At 41.2% G+C, this 24,228-nt stretch overlaps 1 protein-coding gene across 2 annotated transcripts in view; it reads left to right on the top strand.

The window, feature by feature from the left end:
* The window catches only part of Ibtk (inhibitor of Bruton tyrosine kinase), a 64,062-nt gene extending 62,186 nt beyond the window's left edge, over positions 1 to 1,876 (top strand). Inside the window, exon 29 of one of the 2 annotated variants that reach the window (XM_029543066.1) lies at positions 687 to 1,876. In XM_029543066.1, coding sequence (XP_029398926.1) covers positions 687 to 818 — 132 coding nt within the window. In that variant the 3' untranslated portion in view covers positions 819 to 1,876. The remainder of the gene's footprint in view (positions 1 to 686) is intronic. The other variant, XM_021206067.1, reaches the window with a different exon arrangement.
* The last annotated feature ends 22,352 nt before the right edge of the window (positions 1,877 to 24,228 follow it).

Below are 24,228 nucleotides of genomic sequence, written 5' to 3'. Positions count from 1 at the left end.
AGAAATCCGCCTGCCTCTGCCTCCCAAGTGCTGGGATTAAAGGTGTGCACCACCACGCCTGGCACCTTGTTTTAACTTAGGAAAAAGTAGCCTTATTTCAGAGGTATCCGAAAGAATACAAACTCTGGAAAGACAAGCCTCATAACGCTGGAGAGTGCAAAAAGGAAGATGTAGAGGATAGTACAGGGTCAGGAAGTACCTCCCAGGGTAAAACTGCTAGCAGGGATGGATCCCAGCAGTTCATACAGTTTCTGTTCCCTGACATTTAGGATTCAAATTGAGGGGCTGGCAGGTGGCGCAGCAGCTTAGAGCATGTATTCTTTTCTAGAGGACCTGGGTTTGTTTTTTTATACTAACATAAGTTACCTCACAACTACCTTTATCTTAAGAACTAGGAATTCAGAGATTGTCTTCCGGCCTCCAAGGACATTGGACACAGTCATGCACTCAGACACACACATGCATATAAACATTGTAAGAAGAGATTCAAATTAAAGTGAGAACAGGAGTCTGATTACTCTAGCTCAGGCTCGAGGTTTCTAACAAGGCCAAGGGTGTCTGATTCACTTCTGCAGTGTTGTATCTGTGTGACATTTCAGTTGCTCCAAAGGAAACCAGAAGACCACTATTGTATCCTCATAATCTGTTCTACTTAAAAATGAGGCAAATCCTTTCTTTTCTCCCAGGTCGAGGAGCATGCAATACAAGACTTGCTGGTTTTCTACGAGGCATTTGGCAACCCCGAGGAGTTTGTCGTCGTTGAAAGGACACCACAGGGGCCTCTGGCAACGCCTATGTGGAACAAGCATGGCTGCTAGCTCCCTGGAGAGGGCGCTGCTCCCTGGATGTGGTTGCTCCACCCACATGAAGAAAACGCACGTGCAAGCGTTCTTACAGATTGGTTAGCACATTGTTGTAGTCAGAGCGAGAATGGGTATGATTTCTTCCCGTAGTTTATAATGTTTGTATGACTAATGAGAAACTTATCAGAATTGTGATTTTAGAACTTTCATGTGAAACTGTGTCAGGAAAAATGTTAGGCTAAGGTTGGTTGGATTGTTTCTTCTAAATTACCTAAGAAAAATGTGAGTGAAAGGTGAAGCTTAGGAATGATTCATTAAACATAAATTTTTCACTTGAGACTGTGGGGTGATTTAGAAGAGCTTACCGCATAAGATGTTATGTTAAATAGAATGTTGATGAACTTAAGACAGGAGCCTCACTCATTACTTCTGATCACTGATGGCCAGATGTTCTGTTTGCCTGAGGAGATGTGTCTCTGTTGTTGCTTTGTCACTGGGCTGTTCATTTCTTAGGCCTCTTTACAGTTGCTGGACAGTTTATGATCATAGCTTCTGTGGGAGATTTGGATTCATAGATTGTCTTTTTGCTGGGCTGGGAAGGTAGCAAGAAAGGACAGACATTTGAGTACCTAATTGTGAAAGAATCAGTTTCTTAAGGTGTTAAGTTTTTCTAAAAACAAGCATAAGATTACTGAATAGTTTAACAGAGTGGTTGTTTATAATTACTTTTTAGTCTATGTAATCAGAATTTCGGTGAGCCTGGGTTATATGTATACATGGAAATTTGATTACTTCTTTATAATATGCTGTTTGGTTTGATTTTGAATGTCTAAAATTAAAGGAAAAAATTTTAAAATGTGTGTTTCAGTCTGTAGACCAAATGAGAACGTTAATGCTTAAGTTCTGGGAAAGAATCCCTGGAGATAGGTTGGCAGCTTGACTTGACCTGATGGGAAATTAGTTGAAAGTAACTAACTCAGTGTTTCAGTTCAGTTCCACCCACAAGCAGCAGACATGTAAGCAAATGTGCAATAAAAGTAATGTCAATCCACTTCGCTTCTAATGTGTGTTTGACTTCATGTGTAGCACTAGACACCTGGAGGGAAGAATTTCTAGCTATCTGTAATTATTTCCCCTAATGGGCCACACTGATGGTCAGTTGTATATTTTTACTCTGCTAAAAATTTCATTTATTGAATATAAAATTTTATTCTATATATTTGAGTAATTTGAGAAGAAATGAATTTTATGATGTCTCTGTGATGTCAGTAAAGAAGCTTTCCAAAGTCCTTGGCTTGTCGGAAGGGTTGATACTCTGAAGACATTGTAAATGGCGGTTTTCTTTTTGTCCTCCATTCTGCCTGTGAAGTGCCCTCAGGAGTCCCTGTGGCAATTGGATGACAGGAGTGTAAGCTGGGGCTGACAGCATGGGGCTCTTGTCCTTCCTTTATAAACGGTGACCAGATTGCCTGCCCTGTATGGTCTATTTTGTGTAGTGAGCTACTGTACAAAATTTCATAGGGGAAGAAATGCTTCTGTGAGAACGAGAGAGATAAGCCCCGCTGTGAACTTTCGTTTTTTGTGAATGAGTCCATAAAGGTGACAGCTGATATGTTGCCTTGAAAACCCAGGAGGATGGTGGGAATTTCCCCTAACATTACCTTCTTTCTGAAGTCACCCATCCACCTCTAGCTGCATAGCTTCAGGAAAACCAATAGAACTGAAGAAAAACTGTGAGTCATCAATTTGTGTGATTGCTAGGCTAGAGAGGCCCTTTAAGGCTCACCTAAACAAGGCCATAGCTTGAGTCTAGAAAGGCGATGCTGGGTGAGGTAGAACCAGCAGAAGACTGTGTTAAGATGTGAAACCAAGGAAACTACAGGTGAATTTTTTAACAGAATAGAATTTGTTGACTAAGTCTCTAAATTGTAAAAACATGTCTTTTTGGAAAATCTTGCTTATGTAGGAACAACAACCTGGTCTGAAGGCCAGCCATGGGTTGGTAGCTTGTTTGTAGCTCTTTTGAAGAACATGGTGAGAGATATTTTATTTGTGTGTGGAAGCCCTATTGGTTTTCTTTTATATACAGAAGAAAGTGACCAATAGGAATACCATCTTCTCTTCGTAGTATGGTTCCTCTTCAACTATAGCAGGCTGTGTCTTTGTAACTGTCATTTGTCTATAACAGTTTACCAAGAAACAGAAATATAAAAGACTACTTTTGTATATAGGAATAAAAAGCTTGTAGTCCAGATACTTCAGGTTTGTTAATACCGAGATGTTTTCAGGAAAAAAGCAGAGTCATCTATCAAGGAGAAGTTGGAAACGGTGATGGGAGACATGTTGAGGTCCAGGTGTCCTTTCTACATGGTTATCCACCTGTGCATTTTCCGAGCTGTTTCTCTGGCTCCTGGCAAGCTGTTGTGTGCTGAAGCAATATCGTCCTATTCCCATTCTTTCCTTGTATGGTAGTCATCCGCCCAAATCACTCAGGCGGAACTCTGGGTCACGCCTAGCCTTTTCCTCGTTTATGTATCCCATACACTGGGTGGTCCTCCAGTATCTGTTACGCTGCCTCGTCCATGTCGTCTACTTAGTCTTCCCTGTGTTTTTTTTACTGTTTTCACTGTGTTTACTGTGCTCTATGTCCTTCAAAACAAACTCAAGCTTTTGGTTTCAGCATCCATTTACCATCCTTTTTACAATGTTTACTTATTTGTAAATGTGTTTGGTCTGTACACTGTGCATTCCCCACAAAGGCCAGGAGGGGGCATCAGAGCCCTGGCACTGGAGGCACAGATGTTTCTGAACAGCCATTTGAGTGCTGGGACACCTGTTTTCCTTGTTCTGTGGTAGTTTTTCAGCTAAAGTTTGAAGATGTTTTTCTCTGATGTTCTGAACTAGAATTCTTACTGCATGCTAAGCAGGTCCTGCAAAGCATCTAATTGAAAAAAAAGGTACATCTTCAGTCTTCTCAGTAGCCAATAGTCCCCCCAAAATGCAACCCTTTCCTGGAACTAGACTTTTTATTTGTTAGCTTCTTGTGTATAGCAGGAACATTCTTGATAACTCCATTTGACTACTTTATGTGTGTATAGTGTATTTTAGGAAGCCGCTGCATCAGGTTTCTTACGACTGGGGAAGTGTTACTTATTCCTCCAGGATTCCCTCTTCTACTCTGTCCTCCCATCTCCCTCTCCGATTTATCCCTTCCTCCTCTGTAATTAATTCCTCCTTTAACCTCTTTTACCAGTGTATTCTGTCTCCCCTCCCTTGAAAGCCCCTGTCCACCACTTCTTAGTAACGTCCTGACTTCTGTGGGTATTCTGTTTCACATGAAACAATTATATCTAAAGATCCAAAACTAAATTCCACAGGTGAGAGAAAATATGTGATGCTTATCCCTGGATATGGGTTGCCTCGCTCAGAATGATTATTTCCAGGTCTGTCTATTTATGAATTTCATAATTTTATTTTTCTTAATAGCTGTGTAGATATACCCCGTTTCATTATGCATCCGTATGTCGATGCACACTAGGTAGGGTTTTCTGACAGCGTGTGGGAAGCTTCTAGAGTTCTGCTGTCTAGCTTTGTATTCCCGCCTGCAGGGACTGACTCTGTAAGGAACAGCTTCAGAGGCTTCCGTTCACAGGGCACCTGGACCTGTCACCTGATCTGTGGGCCCCATAGCTGACGCCACCCAGATTTAGAAGATCTGTCAATTCGTATGTGGCATGGGATTGTCCTGTGAGGATACCAGAGAGAAGTGCCAATATTTTCAGTTTCTTAATGAAATCTACTTGACTGGACAGTTGCTCACTTTAAGGCATTGTTTTTCAACCATAAAATTATTTTCATTGCTACTTTGTAACTAATTTTGCTACTGTTATGAATCACAAGGTAACTTTGTGTTTTCTGATGGCCTTCCACGCCCCCCACCCCCACCCCAGTGAAAGGGTTGTCCCATCCCCACTCCAGTGGTTGAGACCCACAGGTTGAGAACAAAAATAGTGCCCCTCATCTTCTCTCTGGAGCTACATCTGGAACTTCAGCATGGTGGTCTCTAACTCCTGTGGAAGGACAGCCCAGGGACACAGACCTGCAACTTGAAAAGAACTACTTCTGAAAAACAAACAGCAGCGACAGAAACAAAATCAAAGTAAAAAAAGAATCAGGAGAAGAAAGCACAGTGTATAATACAAGAAAGAGCCGTGTATAATACAAGCAAAATGAGAAACGATAGGAAATAGAAAAGCACCTTTATAAAACTGCATGTGGCTGACAGTAATAAATGTTTTGGGTTCTTGTTTATTTTAGCCACGGTCTCTGCCCAAGTTGTAGGTATTGTGTAGATTGGCAGATCTGGAATTCTGCCTCCTATGTGCTGGGATTGCAGGCATTCACCAGCATGTCTGGCTCCTTTGAATGCACTTTGTAAGCCAGAAGTAACAGGTCTGCTAACAATATCACAGGATGCTCTTAGTTATTAACTCAATTGAGGTTTTGTTAACTTCACATTTTAGACAAAAATCTGTCTCTAAGGTGTGTGTCCCTGTCCTTGAATAAGTCCTGTATGGATTTTTGAAAATAAGTTTAAAACAAATTACTAGACACGCTTACCAGTAAGAAACATCCAGTTTATGATTCCTTTTATTTTCAGAACAGCAAAATGGAAATATTAGTAAATTGGAAAGAAAACGTGAATTTTCCTTTTTCTTCAAAGAGAAAAATCCATGACACACTGAGGGTTTCTCAGTCCTTTGTGCTGTTGCTATGAAACAGAGTCATGCCCTTGATTCATTGTCCAACCGTAGTAGAAATGGAGAACTCTTAGGAAAAGAATGGCTTACAGTATGGTCCCAGTGAAATGTGTACCCGAATCTGTACTCTTCAGCCAATTGTCATTATTGCTGTCACTGACAAGTCTTTATTTAAATTCTATAGAGTGTGGGATTCAAGGACAGGGGAAAGGGGTGGGGTCTGATGCTCACATTAGACTTAGGAGAAAGTGACAGAGCATCCTCTCAGGCTGTGCAGGCAGCGAACACAGAGCTAAAGAAGGCCACTGGGATGTAACAGAAACCAGAATCCTAGGTAGGTATTAAACATTCACTTAGTACTTTTGTGTCATTCACTTTTCAGGCTAGTAAGCTGTACAAAGTGAAAGTCAGGATTATTAAGGTTTTTTTTTTGTTCCCTTTAATATTATTTGCCCTCAGACTCCATGATCTTCAGAGTTCAAAGGCAACTATGTACTTTATGCAATATATATAACACATATATAAGTAATTACATATAAATGTATATATGTAACTGGATTGCATGCATAATTTTACAAAGTTTGATTAGGGTTTCTTTCATTAGTAACATGCTCTCATGCCGTGTAGTAAACCATTATTACGGAATGCTCATGAATTCCACTGTAGTGCCCTTTAATTCAAAAACAGTTTACAAAAACAGCAGGCATTTTTTTTTTTTTTTGATTGCTGAGAAGCAACAGCACCTCGCTGTTTATTTCTTTTCTTTTTCTTTTTTTTCATTAGATATTTTCTTCATTTACATTTCAAATGCTATCCCCAAGCACCCTGTAACCCTCCCCCTGCCCTGCTCCCCAACCCACCCACTCCTGCTTCCTGGCCCTGGTATTCCTGGGGCATATGATCTTCGCAAGACCAAGGGCCTCTCCTCCCATTGATGGCTGACTAGGCCATCCTCTGCTACATATGCAACCAGAGAGACAGCTCTTGGGGGGTAAAGACAGCATTTTCAACAAATGGTGCTGGCAAATATGTAGACGGATGCAAATCGATCCATTCTTATCTCCTTGTACTAAGCTCAAGTCTAAGTGGATCAAGGAACTCCACATAAAACCAGAGACACTGAAACTTATAGAGGAGAAAGTGGGGAAAAGCTTCGAAGATATGGGCACAGGGGAAAAATTCCTGAACAGAACAGCAATGGCTTGTGCTGTAAGATTGTGAATCGACAAATGGGACCTCATAAAATTGCAAAGCTTCTGTAAGGCAAAAGACGCTGCAATAAGACAAAAAGGCCACCAACAGATTGGGAAAGGAACTTTACCAATCCCAAATCAAATAGAGGACTAATATCCAACATATATAAAGAACTCAAGAAGATGGATTCCAGAAAATCAAATAACCCTATTAAAAAAATGGGATACAGAGCTAAACAAAGAATTCTCAACTGAGGAATACTGAATGGCTGAGAAGCACNTGAAAAAATGTTCAACATCCATAATTATCAGGGAAATGCAAATCAAAAAAACCTTGAGATTCCACCTCACACCAGTCAGAATGGCTAAGATCAAAAATTCAGGTGACAGCAGATGCTGGCGAGGATATAGAGAAGGAGGGACACTCCTCCATTGTTGGTGGGATTGCAAGCTGGAACAACCACTCTGGAAATCAGTCTGGCGGTTCCTCAGAAAATTGGACATAGTACTACCAGAGGATCCAGCAATACCTCTCCTGGGCATATACCTAGAAGATGTTCCAACTTGTAATAAGGACAGGTGCTCCACTATGTTCATAGCAGCCTTATCTATAATAACAGCAAGCATTTTAAAGCAGCAATTTCTGCATAGTGTAGGATTCGTACCTTAAAGTGAACTGCTGATTTCTATGAAGAATACTGAAAATGCCCCATGGTTAAGTTAATTTGGAGATTATTATGTTGAACAAAGATCTCTGTTTTCAGGGTCGTTTGGAACCTGTAAAATTCTAGTGCAATTTCTCCCTTTTATTTGCATATTTTGGGGGGGAAGCCCTCTGGGAGATTATTCTGGATCACCCTAACATTAGGGTCATATATGGAACCTATGAAACCAGTCAAATTAGTAATATGTAGTCTTAGATGTTTTTTAAAAAAACCTACTTTTAGTAAGGGTCTTTAAATGCTTCACCCCTCCTCCCTTTCTCTCCCTCTGCCTAAAGGTAAGGGGGAAGGATGGTGAATAGAGTAAGAGGGTGTGGACCTGCTTGGTGAATAGAGTAAGAGGGTGTGGACCTGCTTAGAAGTAGTTCTTTGGAGGCCATTCCAATCTCCATTGTCACAATCCCAGCGGCCCGGTATAGTAGTGTCAGGATACCAAACACAAATCCGCAGCAGTGGTGTGATCCAGCAGAAACAGCCAGGCTTCCTCCGAATCGCAGGAATGAATCAGCAAATGCAACCAGGAAACAAACTGAAGATCAGCAAAGACTCAAGACCAGGGAAACCATTGCAAAGCAAGCTGTGCAAGCGTTGCAGTCACTGTCCATTGAGTCCTATTTATACTCTTTAAACACCAGGTGTCTGTCCACTGGTCTTACTTATCTCAGCAGAACACCATGTGAGTCTGTGTCGCATGCTTCTCCACTTCAATAACACTTCTGCCTCTTAAAGGTCTGGGTTTCGCGTGACAAGCAGGTGCATTTTGAGTATTTTTCCTAGAGAAAGAAAAGTTTATACTCACACACAACTTGTACACAGATGTTCTTGGATTCTGTTGTAATAGAAAAATACTAGAAGTTACCTAGATCCCCCTCAACCTAAATCTTTTGTGTTGTAGGTGATACTTTTCAGTCTTTGCTACTACATATTTACACAGCCAGAGACATGTCACTTCTGAGATGGAGAAATAGTCCTTGAATTCCTTTGATGTACAATAATAATTCCTACTTGATTTATATAAAGAACATGGTAGTTGGCGAAGCAGAGATTACAAATGCACCTACTGTAATTCTCAGCAGAGAATCTTGGAAGAACAGCAGTATGTTAGAGCAGGGGCTGTGGAAGAGAACACAGTCTGGCCTCTGGTATTAAACTACAAATTTGCCTTGGTTCATAATTATCCTTTAATTTTCATAGAAGTACTGCTGAACTCACATGTGCTTCATGTCTACCTGCTCCCCAATGGCTTCAGAAGGCTTCCTTCCAGTTCTCTTATCAAGCACTGAGAGATGTGTCCTTAGTTTCTTCTAAGGTAGCAACTGGCTCTCAAAGAATTACCTAAAATCCAAAAGAAAGGAAACAATCAATAGAAAATTGTGACAGTGAAAGGCTTCATTCTAAGTATGAACAACAAGCCACAGGCCCTAAATACACTCACACACACACCAGCAGCAGCAGCAACAACAACAAAAAAACAAAACAAGAAAAAACAAATCCATAAAAACAATCTGGTTTCAAAATAGGGAAAACCCAACTGCTGTCTCACCATATGAGGGAGTAGGGTTGGCAGGTAAGCTCATGAAAACATGTTCATTAGCTGGCTGAAAAATAACAATTAAAACCACAATGGCATATCATTGCATACCTACTGCCGTGGCTAACTAAACCAAGAAATAATGAGAAGGGGAGGTTGCAATGGCCGAAGGCAGATAAAGACGATGAGTGGGTTTGGGGTTCATGATGTGAAACAAAGAATCAAAAAACAAACGACAACAAAACAGTGAAAACATCAAGTGTTGCAGTGTATCTGGAAGAACTGGGTTTCGTATTTGCTGGTGGGAATGAAAACTGATACAGCCATTCTGGAAAACTGCCCCCGGAACCAGCAATTGCACCTCAGTATTTTTCCTAGAGAAAAAAAAAAGTTTATACATGACACCAAACTTGTACATGGATGTTCTTAGATTAGCTGTGCTAGGAAAACACTGGAAGCTACCTAGCTCTCCCTCGAGCCACACCCCTTGGCTGTGGGTGGATTGTTTTCAGCACTTCTTACTATTTACTTATGTAGCCAGAGGAGGAGAATGACGTTTGAGATGGAAACAGTTCCTGCATTGCAACAGCTGCTCAGCAAACTTTGATGCATAAACAATGAAAAGAAATGAGCTGTTGGCATATATGACTCCTACCTCAATAGACCTTAAGCGCTGTAGGGCTGCTGAAAAAGGAAGTCAAAATATACAATAAAAATGTGTGTATGTAGATATTAAAATACAGTATTATCAGAATAAAAATGTAGAGGATAACATTAGTAGTTGCCAGGGGACAGGTGTCAGTTACAGCAGGGGTCAAAATACAAAGTAACCACAGAAAAGAGGTGAAATGATTGTGTCTGTTGTGTAGGCAGTTGCATGGAAATACGTATTACACAAAAGTGCTCTAAAGTGAGTATAGGCTTAGAGATGAAGACATTAAAACAATTAATAGACTCATAACACTTTTCTGGTTTGATTTTGCACTGATATACACAAAATCTGTAATATGCTGTAGCTCTACTTAAGATGCTACTGGCGGAGGAAGTTAGTGGGTGGTTGTCTGGGAGTGTAGTATTTTGCATCTTTCTGTGAGACTATAAATACTTCAAACTTAGAAGGCTGTTTAGTTTGTTATTTAAAAAATAAGTGAAATAATAATTATTTTTGTTCCATCTTGTTTGTGGGATACATAGTCCCTCAGGTTTTGAGGACATAATAATACAAAGACTAATAACTTGGAATACTAGAGCCAGTCATGAGGGTATATTTGATGAGAGCACCAGGGATAGGAATCATTCTTAATATTGGCTGGCAAGGACTAATACCTGCCTTTGTAGGCAGAGAACTTACTGCACAAGGGAACTACTGGAAAAAATCACAGGGTGACCTAAGCAGAGCCCCGGTGCTGAAAACGAGGCCACTCTGAAGGAACAAATGAGTGAACTTGGGCTTAGGCAGTGTCTTCAGCTTCTATTGCAGCCATAAAAGCCATGACCCAAAGCAATGTGGGAAGCACGGGGCTTATTTCATCTTACACTTTCACTGAGGTTAAGTTAAGGCAGGAACTCAAGGTAGGGACCTAGAGATGGGAACTGAAGCTGAAGCCATGGCAGAGTACAGCTTTCTGGCTTACTTCTCAGGCTTACGGCCAGCCACCTTTCTTAGCCCTCCCAGGGCCACTTGTCAGGGATGGCACCACCCAGAGTGGCTGAGCTCTCTCATATCATTAATGAAGAACATGTACTAGATCTGCCTCCTGGTCAATCTCATGGAGACACTTTCTTAGTTGTGGTTCCCTCTTCCTAGGTAACTAGCTTGTGTCAAGTTGCTGTGCCATCTTTTCCGCTTGCTTTCAGTTAATATGTAACTGCAAAGTTCTGTTCTTCTTTATATTGGAAACTACTGATTTACTAAGAAATGTAAGGGCGTACTTGGGTGTAATCAAACCATACCTTCCTGTATCCCAAGATTCAGGAGACTAGTGGCAGAGTAAGTGTGTCTAGTGTGTCTAGTGAACAAACCTTCACTCCCTGTTAAGTGTGAGCATGGGAGGAAATGTTTTTGTTTTGTTTGTTTTGTTTTTGTTTTTTGTTTTTGGTTTTTGGTTTTTCGAGACAGGGTTTTTCTGTGTAGTCCTGGCTGTCCTGGAACTCACTCTGTAGAGCAGGCTGGCCTGGAACTCAGAAATTCGCCTGCCTCTGCCTCGCGAGTGCTGGGATTAAAGGCATGTGCCACCATGCCTGGCGGGAGGAAATGTTGATTGCTGTATTCAGAATCTGTTCCTTTCTACCTTGGGCTCACATAGAAACAGCTCTATAGCCCTGCCATTGCCCACACCACACTCTTTACTATTTTACATAGCTGGAACTCAGACATCTATCCTGACTTCAGTATTAGAGTAGCTAGGATCCAGCCCCCCTTCCTTGCATGGCACGAATGTCAAGGAGAAGTATTTCCACAGAAGGAAATATATCCAATACTTCTGTCTTTATTTTGTGACTAGGGAGGACAGAATGCAGAGAGTTCAGGAACAGGACCTAGAGGAAGCATTTTTGTTCTGTCACAGTGACAAGCACCACTAAGTAGTTATGACAGTCAGTTCTGTTCTGCAAACCTATCCTGAAGCAATCCTATAATTCTCCAGCTACCTCGTTTCCCTACAGTGAGTGATACTACATCTGTAAAGTTCACCTCAGATGGGCGGAACATGCATTCCCATTGCTTCTACCAGAAAGCACCCATTGAGATAGTTTGTGAGTAGATGCAGGCTGTGCAAATGCTGTGGGGCCTTTCACTTTCTTCCTGGAGATAAAGCTCTGATTGCCAGTCATTTTTCTTGAAGTATCCATTAGCTTCTGCATAGACAGTATCACACCGTGTTAGGTTGATGTGGGACACTGCCAGAGTGCATGTTCTGCATTAAACTGGACACTATGAACAAAATGGCCGAGTAGTGTGAGCAGATTTAAGAAGAAAGACACTTGTTGGTGAATTTATGAGTCTTAAAATTGGCATTTATTTCGTGAACATTTCCGTTAGTATGTAATTCTGTGACCATAGATATCATAATGGCTATATCTATTTTAACAATGACACTGATGACTATAAAGGCCAGGATTTTAATTAGTTTTAATTTCAGAGGAAGATTCTGATGAGTCACATAGTGAATCAGGGTTGCTTTAGCCCAATTCTGTTCCCATAATAGAATCCCCAAGAGTGGGCACAAAGAATAGAAGTTTAACCACCTCGCCGTCCTGGAGACAGAGAAGCCCAGGATCCTGGCTATGCCCTCTGGTGAGGGTTTCCTGCTGGATCTTAACATGATAGAGGGCATCACATGGTAAGACAGAGCGGGTGGGCCAGAAAAGAACCCACTCACATAGGAAAGCCACTCCTGCAGTAAGCCGTTCATCTCTGTCTTGAACTCAGAGCCCACAGCATCCAGGCATCTCCCACAGTGCCCCACCCCCACCCTGCCAAGATCACTGCACAAGGAAGCAAGTTTAATTTCTAACTAGTGATCTAGTATTGCAAGTTGCTGTCAGAAAGACTGAAATTTCCACACTGATAGAAAAGATAATTGTTTGTTTTTAACTTGAAGGAGAATATATTTAAGAGTGGAGTCTAGTTTTTCTGCTTGGCGTTCATGGGCCTATTTCGTGACTTGCCTACACATCATCTGAAGTAGCTCAGTGGCTGAGTATGCATGGTCAAGCTTCGCTCACCACGGCATGTTTTAGCTAAAGAGAACATATGAGTTCTGTTTGCACTCTGGAAATCAACAAGAAATCCCACTAAGGCTGTTCTGAACATTGAATAAAGGTTTGAAGGGTCTGGGGAAATTGCTCATTGGTTAAGAGTGCTTGCTGCTTTTGAGGAAGTCTGGGGCTTGATTTCCAGCATCCACATGAGGTGGCTCACAACCGACTGCCTGGTACCTCCAACCCCAGGAGATATGATGCCCTCGTTTGGCTTCCAAAGACATCCACACACAAGCAGACTGCATACATATAAGTAAGAATAAAGTAAACCTTAAAAAAAAGTCTAAGAATCAGACGGCTGATAAACTGCTTTGATAACGAGTCTTCATTGAGATAACCTTTACTTGATTGAACCCACCCGGCAGACTGCTTACAATCAGCAGTTCAGTTCTTAGGATGGAAAGTGTGGGTCCCTTTGGTTTGGTAACCTACCACCATCTTCGTTGTTGTCATAGAGGTGATTGCATGACATAGGCGATTTTGTGCAGTTGATCTTGTGCCCGGAATGCCTTTCACTGAAAGGTAATGAGATACATAACACCGTACAGTAGTTTGTCTTCCCCAGAATGCACACATACTAGGTTTCAACAAATGCTTGACTTCTTTGGAAAGTATCTTTAGATGGAAAGGCCTACATCCAAAAGGGTCTGAGGAGGTGATGTGCTTCAGCAATACTAAATGTGGCAGAAAAACATAGTGGAATCTCAGGAACACTAAACTTCTTTGTTTTGGTAGTAAGGACTGGGTGTATTTTTTGCTATGTTAATTATGCCATAGCATTAATGCTGTGGTTTAAGAAGAGGCCAACCATGACACCTAAAGTGATCTCTGATGTAATACTTCAGGACCTCCTACCAAGAACCAGCGTCCTCCTCTATGACTTTTTGGTACCTTCCATAAACTACCAAGTGGAAACAGTTAGCTACCTATGCACCATAGCCTCCTGAGAATTTTTCTTTTCTTAAAGGAAATATCTTCCTTTCTCTCTCTTTCTCTTTTTCCCTCTCCACCCCCAACTCCCGTAGAAGGAGTTATAAAAATAGGTGATTCCATTTGGTAGGGGAAATCACATACTATTTCCAAGACTGAGGAGAAACAGATTTCATTAAAGAGTTCGCAGATTTGGCAGTTTGACAAAAGTCCACCCCAACTGAAGAGTCCATGTGGCCTGAGTCATTTGGAGTCTCAAATGATTTAAAGGCTCCTCTGCTTTGGACGTAAAAGAACGAAAGGCTTCTCTGTTCTGAGGTGCCACTGATGGGGGCTCCTGCGCACCGACTGTCTTAGAGAAGGGTTGTAGGAACTTGAGCTTGGTCATCTGTGTTTTCTAAGCTCAAATGCAAAGCAAGAGGGGGGTCATTTAGACCTAAAAAAAAAAAAGGAGTGCTAACCCTCATGCACTTGTAGACTCTTGTGAGCACAGAATCTGAGGCGTCCTTCCTGGCATGCTAGAAATAGCATCCAATTCTTCAGCTATTTCGAGATGAAGTGAAAAAACGGTGGTAAGCAGCAGTATTGTCACCATGCAAACCCAGGACATATGGAAAAAGTTAAAGATGTGGTTTGCCTGTGGGTTATAATGAATGTGAGCAGGATGCTCATTTACCAATTGCAAAGGGTGCTAATGTTTGGGCTTCTAACTGGAACTCTTCCTGGGACTTGCTTTAACTTGCTTTCTAATTTCTTAAAATAGTTGTGGAGCCTATAGTTGAGATATGGATAGAAATAGACACAATACTGATCTTGCTTCTTAAAAACTGCCTCAGGAAGTAAATTTTACTAACACTGCAGCATTGAATAGGACAGACTCACAGCCCGTCAATACATTCCCATTGGATTTGGACTTGTGTGTATGTGCAGGGCGGGTTTTCAACGTTTTCTGCTCATTTTTGTTAGGGAGGAGCTCTCACCTTATTTATACTTTTGCATGGTGAACCTCTGGAAAGGCAATTCTAGCCTCCCCAGTAGCCACTTAAGCTGTGATTCTGTGGGGACATTTATCATACCACATTTTGGTCTCGTTCCTTAAAGGATAACTGTGGGAGCCAGCATCTCCAGGACTTCTCATGAGTCAGTGAGCATTCACCTCTCGTGTGAGCTATTTGGATGTGCTGGTGAGCCCCCACCCTCACCTTCCGGGATAACGCATGTTTATCACTAGCATAGATTTTTTTTTTCTTGAATCTCTTTCTCCACCCCCACAGAAGGAGTTCTTAAAAATAGGTGATTCCATTTGGTAGGAGAATCACATACTATGTCCAAGACTGAGACATCCTGTGAGAAACAGATTTCATTAAAGAGTCTGAAATGACAGGGATGGTTTAGATTTCAAATTGGAGAGGGAGTGAACACCGCCTCTAGGTATCAGACAAGTAAAATGATCCCAAATGTTTTATCCGATGCCAGATGAGCAGCCTGCTGGATAAATCATCCACTGCATACACTCCGAGGGTTTACTGAAGTGGGCCCTGACTTCCTCAGAAGACAAGCAGCCATGGCCGTACCACCATCCCAGAAGGAGTAACTCCCTCACGCCTTGTCCCTCACAGCACTTCCTGTAGCATCCCTTCAGCTGCAGGCTCCCTGGGATGCAGACCAATGCACTGCCCACTGGGACCATGGTTCCCTGAGAGCTCTCCCCACTCATTCCTACTTATTTTCCTTGGGACCCAGTGAGTCATCTCTTGTGTCATTGTATGTTGGTCGTGTGATTCATTTCAGGCCTTTTCTGCTTCCCCAGTCTCAGAGCAATGGCTCAGTGGAGGAACAGCATGCTCATCTGTTAAATGTCATGGTTCACAACATTGCACTTCATCAGAACCCCGCACTTACTTCGCTGGGGATTAGCGTAGTTAAATAAGAAGATGACAAAAGAAATTGCTTTTGTGTGGGTGAGACTATCCAGGCCTCTCAGGCCTCCCAGGCACTTATTTTAAGACAATAACTTTCAGAGCTCTTTATGGTGATGACATTGTCAGCCTTTATGATTTCATTCCCTTTGGTTTTTATCAAGAGACATATGTGCCTCAAATGCCTAGCGTGAAACCAGCATCCGCTTAGCTTGTCCTAAGAACAAATGTGATTAGAAGATCTTCCCATTTCCTGATAGCCACTTTTTCCCTCCCTTCCCCTCCCCCCCCCACTTTCCTTCCCTACCCATTTCTTTCCCTTCCCTTCCTGGCTTTCTTTTCCTTTCCTCTCCCTTCAGATTTTTTTTCCTTCTTTTTTTCTTTGTACATTTTGGAGCTAGCAAATTGCTTCTCCTTGTGTGCTCTTTAAAATTTATGGCAAAATAGTTTTTCCACAAGAAGTATTGCTAGTTCCATCAGAGAGAGAGAGAGAGAGAGAGAGAGAGAGAGAGAGAGAGAACCAAAAAAACATGATTCCTCCAGTATGCTGAGAGATGATGGAGTTTCATCTTCTCTGGAACTATTAAAGAAGCCAATAGCTGCTGCTTCTATCCAAGGAGCAACCACTATTAGCTTCTTTAATAGTTCCAGAGAAGAAATGTCTTATGGCTGTTTCGGCTGGAGAGGGTAACCATGGCTGCCTTCCTACCTTGGCCAGGATTCCTAATGGCCAGGCTGGCTGGGTTCCTCAGGCTCTGTTGAATTTCCTCAGCAAAACAAAGAAAATATTTTTCCAGTTGCTTTATTTAATCACACGTATTTTTCAGAGCAAATTTTAGTTAGTTTTTTTTTTTTTTTTTTTTTTTTAAACAGGGGTAAGATTCAACTTTTCCTGTATTAGGAAATAGATTATGAAATATGTTTCCGGGTCATAAAAACAAAAACAAAACAAAGAAACAACAAAAACTACCACATTGTCGGATGCTGCTGAGACCCACGGGCCTGGAAAGTTTAGGGAAAATGGGGACAGGAGACAATTTCATCTTGTCACCCCGCAGTCACCCAGTGAACAGAAAGGCCTTGTTGTCTGCTCAGCGGTCATCTTGAGTTCAGAAATGCTTCCACGGAGATATCCTGCCTGAGCCATCACTGCTTAGGGATGAGAGGCCATTCCTGCAGCTGCAGCCCAGGGAACCGGAGAAATGGCATGCTTTTCCTGTGTGTTTTAAATTAGCTTCGTCAAGCTATAAATATTTTTAGTAATTTCTAAAAAAATACGAAATATTTCTGTCTACACCAGAAGACCAAGTTGTGCAACACAAATTAATTTCGTATGGAGGCGAGCACTGGGGAAAGGCATGGAGGTGTTTCCGATTCTGGCTATCCAGATTAGCATCACTTAGAACTGGTGTTAGTCAGTGTGTGTGTGTGTGTGTGTGTGTGTCAACTTGACACAATCTGTAGTCATCTGGGAAGAGAGAACTTCACTGAGAAACTGCCTCCATCAGATTAGGCAAGTCTAGGGCCTTTACTTGATTAAGGATGGAGGTGGGAGGGCCCAGCCCAGGCCCAGCCCAGTGGGTGATGCCACTCCTGGACTCCTGGTCCTCATTTGTATGCAAGTGTAGGTTATGGAAGTCACAGGGAGCAAGCCAATCAGCAGCTTTCCTCCATGGCCTCTGCTTCAGAGTCTTGCTTGAGTGCCTGCCCTGCCTGCCTTCACGACAGACTTTAAGCTGTGAGATGTGAGGACCTCTTTTGTCTCCAGGGAGCATTTGGTAATGGTGTTTATCACAGAAAAGTAACTACCACACTTGCTCTGAGGATTTCTCAGGTGTGAAAATTAAATTCCTGTTCATGGAGTCTAATGGCTTCTGTTGAACACAAGAGCCTCAGAGTGTCCCCTCCTTAGGCAAGCATCCTCGTGAGCTGCAAGTCCGACTGACACCGCCTCATTTCAAGACATTTTTTTTCTAAGTAGCATCATTTCTGTCTTCCTCTCATGTTTTGTGCCTCCATCCCCCTTGCTAACATCAGTGGAAATGCTCTACTCCCAAGAACCTTTTCTGAAGAGATCTAAGAAATACCGACTTATTCATCCCCACATCTTCTCTTTTTACCATGTAAGCAACATGAGCTATGTATATAGTCCACCACAGCGTTCACTGGAGAGCCATCCAGTTGCTCTTAGAACATCAGACTGCTCCAAATAGCACTTGGGGTTAGCGTGCTATGAAGTTTGAGAGGGTGGAGACAAAAACTACAGCTGTTACAGGATGTTTAAATCTGTTTCTAGTTAGGGTGTGGCTCTTAGCACACACCTTTAATCCCTTGGGCTGGAATACAGACACACCCTTAGTACTCATCTTTAATGCCGAAGGTAAAGTTAGCTTGTAGAAGGAAGCACCCGTGTTGAGAGGGAGACAAAGGGATAAATCTGAAATAGATTTGACAGAACAGGATATGCTCAGCTCTCATGAGAAGAGAGAGGAAAAGGAGGCTAAGTCAGCACAGAAGAGAGGACAGCACAGGAATACAGTCAAGTTCGTGGAGAGCAGTGCAGTAGAGTTGAGAGGGAGAGCGGAGCAGCAGAGAGAGGGGGGAGGCAGCTTTACCCGGGGAGAGTTTTATAGAGACAGATTGAAGAGAGACCAAGCTAGACACGGGTAAAGACACAACCAGCGAAAGAAGAAGTAGGAGCCAGAAGATTAGAAAAGATTGCTAGAGTTAGTTTGGGGCCAAGCAGAGCAATTGAGGGGCTGAGAGAAAAGTCAGATTGAATATGTCACCTGGGAGAGGAGTTTGAACCAGAACAGCTGAGTTGAGCCAGCCAGAGCCCAGAAAGAAGTAGAAGGGGTGAGCTTATTCAACAGTAAGTCTCAAAGACTGAAAACATTCTAGGCTTCGTAAGATTGTACAGGGGCTACAAGCTACCAGGAGCAGGCTTAGGTTAGCAGACTGAGGGAGTAGCCTCCAAGAAGACAATTACATCAGGTGAATAAAAGATACTTTTACACATAGCTTCTTTCCTTCCTTTGACCCCCCCCCTCTCTCTTTTGAGACAGGGTTTCTCTATGTAACCCTGGTTGTCCTGTGTCGGGCACACCGCCTCGCCAGCAAGAACGACGCCCGAAAACAGGATTCTTCTGCAGGAAAGCGTTTATTGTACAGCTTTCTTAACGTGATGGAGAGGACCCCGAAGGAGGAAAAGGTGCTGCTTATATANGCTTAGGGAGCTCGTGTCAGTACCTGATTAGCTTCAGCTTTGGTGCTCAATTTGCATGCCCCGAGAGTGGGCTGTGACATAGTACATGCGCACTGGTACCTTTCGGGTGGTAAACAGCCTCGCTTTGCTGACTCATACACAAGAAGTCAGAGCCATCTTTTAGGTGTGGCACAGTTGGGCTACCTTGGGTCCCGGAACTCAGTAGGTAGACCAGGTTGGCCTTGAACCCAGAGTTCTGCCTGCCTCTGCCTCTGGAGTTGTGGAATTAAAGACATGCACCGTCATGCCTGGCTTGACTTCCACTATCTTAAGCGTGGACAAAGTAAGAAATGATGAAGAAAATATTATCTAAAACAGGAGTTTTGAGATGAACAAACTTGAGGGAGAAAGATTGTTGTGAACTGACGGTGTTTGTTTATTTGTCTGCTTTAGACTTTGGGATCATTTTTAATGTTAAAACTGGAGTGTTTGTTAACCAGAAGTCTGTTAATGCCTTTGCACCATTACTTGGTTATCTTAGAGTGATAGATTTGGGAGAAAATGGCTGACAGAAATGCAAGTACGGCTTACTATGACAGTTAGGTTTCCCCTCTGGAAGCAAGATGACCAGAAGTGACAGTTTTATGGAGTAGAGTATATGCCAGCCCTGATTTTAGTGCTGGAACTGGGTCTGCACTTACATGGCTACCAAACACTGCACAATTAAAATGACCCAAATCAGAACTTTCTAATTTCTATTTCTTACCCCACAAACATATCTCTTGACTATATTTCTCTTTCCCAATAGTGACATTCACTCAAAGAAACTCAGTTTCTCACAGGAAAATAAAAACCTCAGAGTAATTCTTAGTTCTTTTTTTATTTGCTACTTCTTCAACCACAATATATGTCAATCTACTTCCAAAATACATCCCAGAGACGCCGCTCTTTGTCTCCATTGCTACCATTTGTCTACCTCAAATAGAAGGTTAAGCCGATGTTTTAATGTTTTAATGACATAATCCTAATTCTCTGTTCTCTTTTGAGAATAAAAATAGGAAACGACCATCATAATACAAGGCTGCGAGGCTTCCGGGCTCTGGGCACCTGACGATGCTTTAGTGCCTCCTCTTTTCCATCCCTGGAGCCTTGAAAGGCACAAGGCCCCTGAGAAATCTCTTCTTGACGCAGGAAAGAGAGGAAAGTAAGATGCTTAGCAGCTTTGGATGTGATGGACTTTCTCCTTCTGTGCTGGCGGCAGGGCTTATGAGCTAGACTGAATGTTTACTCTCAGGAGGAGTGTTCCTTATTTCTTTCCTCGACCCCTCATAAAACTATCTTTAAGCAGGAGACCTCAGAACACAAATTCTATGGTACTGTCATTTGCCAGAGTGGGACTTCCACTTGAGAACACTTGTAGAGGGAAGGATACCAAAATAACACTTTCTCAGTCTCTGGGAAATTCAGTTTAGAGACGATGAAAGATCAGAGTTATTGTTTTTTTTCTTATTCCTTCTTTTAGATGGGACTATATTTTGTTAAGAGTTTATTTACTATGAAAGAGGCAGTTTTTTTATCCAGTGTGAGTCTTTGCTCCTTGTTGACAGTCAAATGAGTGTAGCTGTGTGGGTTGATCTCTGGGTTTTTGATGCTGTCTCATCCACGAGGCTGAGCTTGTGCCAGCCCTGTGCTATTTTGTTCTTATGGCTCTGTAGGGTAATGTAAAGCCAGGGGATTATGATAGCAGCAGTGTACCTGTTCTCGCTTACAGTTGTGTTGGCTATTTGGGTGTCGATCGTGTGCCACCTTGCAGTTTTGACTTGCGTTTACTTGATAGCTGAAGATGATAAACATTTTTCATTTTTTTTTCCATTTGTGTTTCACCCTTCGAGAATCATCTGTCCGCTTTTGTGTTAGTAAGGGTTTCTACTGCTGTGACAAAACACCCTAGCCAAAAGTAACTTGAGGAGGAGAAGGTTTATTTCGGCGTACAACTCTCAGGTCTCACGCCATCACTGAGGAGAGTCAGAGCATAAAGTGAAGGCAGGGATGTTGCTTACTAGCTTGCTTGCTCAGTCTGCCTTTTTATAAATCCCAGACCACAAACCCAGGATATGCTGGGATCACCCATAGCAACTACTAATCAAGAAAGACACTACAGACTTGTCTACAGCCTGATCTTATGAAGGCAATTACTCAGCTGATAGTCCCTCCTCTCAGATGGCTCTGCCTGTGTCAAGTTGCCATAAAACTAGCCAGCAGAATTCTTTTATGGATCTATTCATTTGACTCTCTGGTTTGGGGAGCTTTTTGAGTTCCTCATCTGGTATAAATTTTAACCACCGTCAAGATATGCAGCTGACAAAGAGCTCTCTCCCATTCTGTAGGCATCTTCACTTGGTTTATTATTTCCTGTACTTCTTTAAGAAAATTATGGCTTATGTAGAGATATTGAAATATTTTTATGAACAATTTTCACTTTCAGGATTTGCATTAATGTCTTTGATGTGTCTTGATTTCTTTCTTTCTTTCCTTTTTTCTTTTTTCCTTTATTTTCATTATTGTTTATTATTATTATTATTATTGCTATTACCCCCTCACAATGGCTATCATTAAGAAAATAAAAAACAAATTCTAGTCAAGATGTTGGGGAAAAGGAAGATTTATTGGGGATGTTGTGGGCCATGTAAATTCATCTATTCACTATGGCAATCAATATGTAGGCTCCCTCTAGAACATAAAATCTAAAAGAGGGCCACCATATGATTCTGGCATATCACTCTTGGGGAGCTATCTTCAAGAATCTAAAAATACTACAGAGGAACCTGTTTGTGTTTTTGTAGCACTACTCAAATTATAAGTCGGACTTGATATTCATTAGGTTGATAAGGAAAGTGCCACACATACACAATAGTATTTTAATTAGTTATGATAAAAAGTCAGTTATGTCATTTGAAGTAAAGTAAGTAGAACTGGAGATAATTATTTTAAGCAAAGTTCAGAAAGAAAAAAATGACATTTTTTCTCATATTTTGATTTTAGATATGTATAAATATATTTTCCTTCTCTGTATCTGTTTGTCTGTCTGTCTGCCTGTGCATGTGCACATGCATGTGCATTTGTGTGTAACAATAATAATTAAAGACGCTATCTTAAATTTAAGCATGTGGGATTGAATATGGTTAAAGTATGTGATACCTTGCCTGAAAATGTCTAAGGAAATCATCACTTTGTACAGTGGATATAAATAATAAAAAACAGATCAAAAAGAATTTCATTCATTTCAATTGCATATAGTTAAAAAACACTTTTCAAAAAGAATTCAAGACACATTCCACTTTAATTTCAACTCTAATAAAATTGAAGCTATTTTGTTTGTTTATTTGTTTACTTGGTTGTTTGAGATAGCGTCTTATCATGTAGCCTTGGTTGGTCTGGACCTTAATAAGTAAGCCAGACTACCTCAAACATATGGGTTCATCTGTCTCTGCATCTCAGCTCCCACCCAAGCCAGTGTGAAGCCTAACTGTAAGAGGACCCTACCTAGGAAAAGCAAGCCAAATGATACCTAACCTTCATAAAGTGAACAATCAAGAATGTATAAATAGCAGGATTGTAAAATTGCTTCATACCCAAAGAACTTAAAGCATTTTAAGGAATCCCTAAATATTTTTTTTAACAAAATGTTAAAAAAAATGTGACATGTAAAAAAATAGACAGACAAGAGTTTTACCAAGTTTCTAGGAACAAGCATGCTTTCATTCTTCCTGAATTCAAAATAATTTGAACACGCTTTGTGTTTGTTTAATTAAGACTGAGATTAGTAAATCTATGGATTTTATGTTGACATTCTGAGAAACTATATTAAAAGCTTACTCATCTCTGTATTGGCAATTATAATTTGTTGCTATTTGTGTGCATAAGTGATTCCGATGATCGTTAGAATACATTTTCCAAAATTCTTCATAGAGCATAAGAAAACAGAGCAAAGTCTACAGAGTAGGAACCCCTAGACAGTAGCCTCGCAACCAGGAAGTCAATAGCTTTAGTGTAGATGTGGTATATGGGACTCATAGACCCCGCTGATGGACAAGATGCTGGGAAGATAATCTCTTAATTCTGGTCATCAACAAAGTGATACATATTGGGCTTTACTGAGATACTGGAGAAGATAACAAATCTAGTGATGTCAGAGGAGAGCAGAAGTTCTAGTTTGGGCATCTCACATTGGGGTATGAAGCACATAGTTCTGGAAAGGATGTGCAGTGTAATGGCCTGTTTTCCCTCCCTCCATTCTTTCTTCCTCATCACCATGGGTGGCACTTGTCATACGTGGAGGGCTCTGGCTCCCAACTTAGAGAATAACAGGTTTGATGTTCATGTCTTAATTAGATAGTCTTTCCTCGGTCATATCATAGTCATTGACTCACATGACATAGATTTCAGTCACTCTCATATGACATTTGTTTAGTCAAGGGACTTAGATTAGAAGAAGGTCTGTAAAATAGTCAGCATATAAAATATTTATAGTTTCATTTTCTGTGAGCTTCTAAGGAAAGAAGTCTTTCATGCCCTTCTGAGAAAACCAAGAAAGCTACCAAAATCACTCTTCCTAATCACTTTGAACACCATGGTTTGTGGATATGGAGTTAGAATTGCCAGTGACTTCTTCAGCATTAGGGACACTACCTTAAGGATGACTCAGTGTGAATGAATACAGAGATGGAAAGAAGTTAATCTCCCAATGACAGCATTGAATGTCACTGGGGTCAGGGGCAGATACCATGAGCAATGTGAGTTTATCTTGGAGCTGATGGAATAAACCAGAGGAAAAATAATTATAGGAAATAGGAAAAAAATTGCCAAAGTGTCATCTTTGTATTGGGTTCCCCAAGAATAATAACAGTTTTCAGAGGGACAAAGAGTTTCTTCATGGGTAACAGGGAAATAGGGACAACCATTTTATTTTCTGAGTAATGAATGCAAGAGCCATCTTTGCCAAGACGTAGGAAAGGATATGGAACTGTCTCAGATGTCCATCAACAGATGACTAGATAAAGAACATGTATTACATATGCACAATGGATTTTATTCAAACATAAGAATGAAATTATGTCATTTTCACAAAAAATGGAACTAGAGCTCATTGTATTAAGTGGAATGAGCCAGTTTCAGACAAATACCACGTTTGCTCATATATAGAATCGATATTATAATAAAAGAAGACATGAAAATAAAAGAGATTAATTGAGAAAAGGAGGGAAACCAGAAAGAAGTAGGAAGCCAGAAGAGAATATCAGGAGGTGGGCATTGTCAAAGTACATTATATACTTGTGTGAAAACATCACATTCAAGCCTTTATCTATTCAATGAATACACACTTATTTTTAAAAGTCCTTAAAT

Source organism: Mus pahari, chromosome 10 (assembly GCF_900095145.1).
Source record: "Mus pahari chromosome 10, PAHARI_EIJ_v1.1, whole genome shotgun sequence".
Taxonomy (NCBI): domain Eukaryota; kingdom Metazoa; phylum Chordata; class Mammalia; order Rodentia; family Muridae; genus Mus; species Mus pahari.
This window is presented reverse-complemented; position numbering and strand designations above follow the sequence as displayed.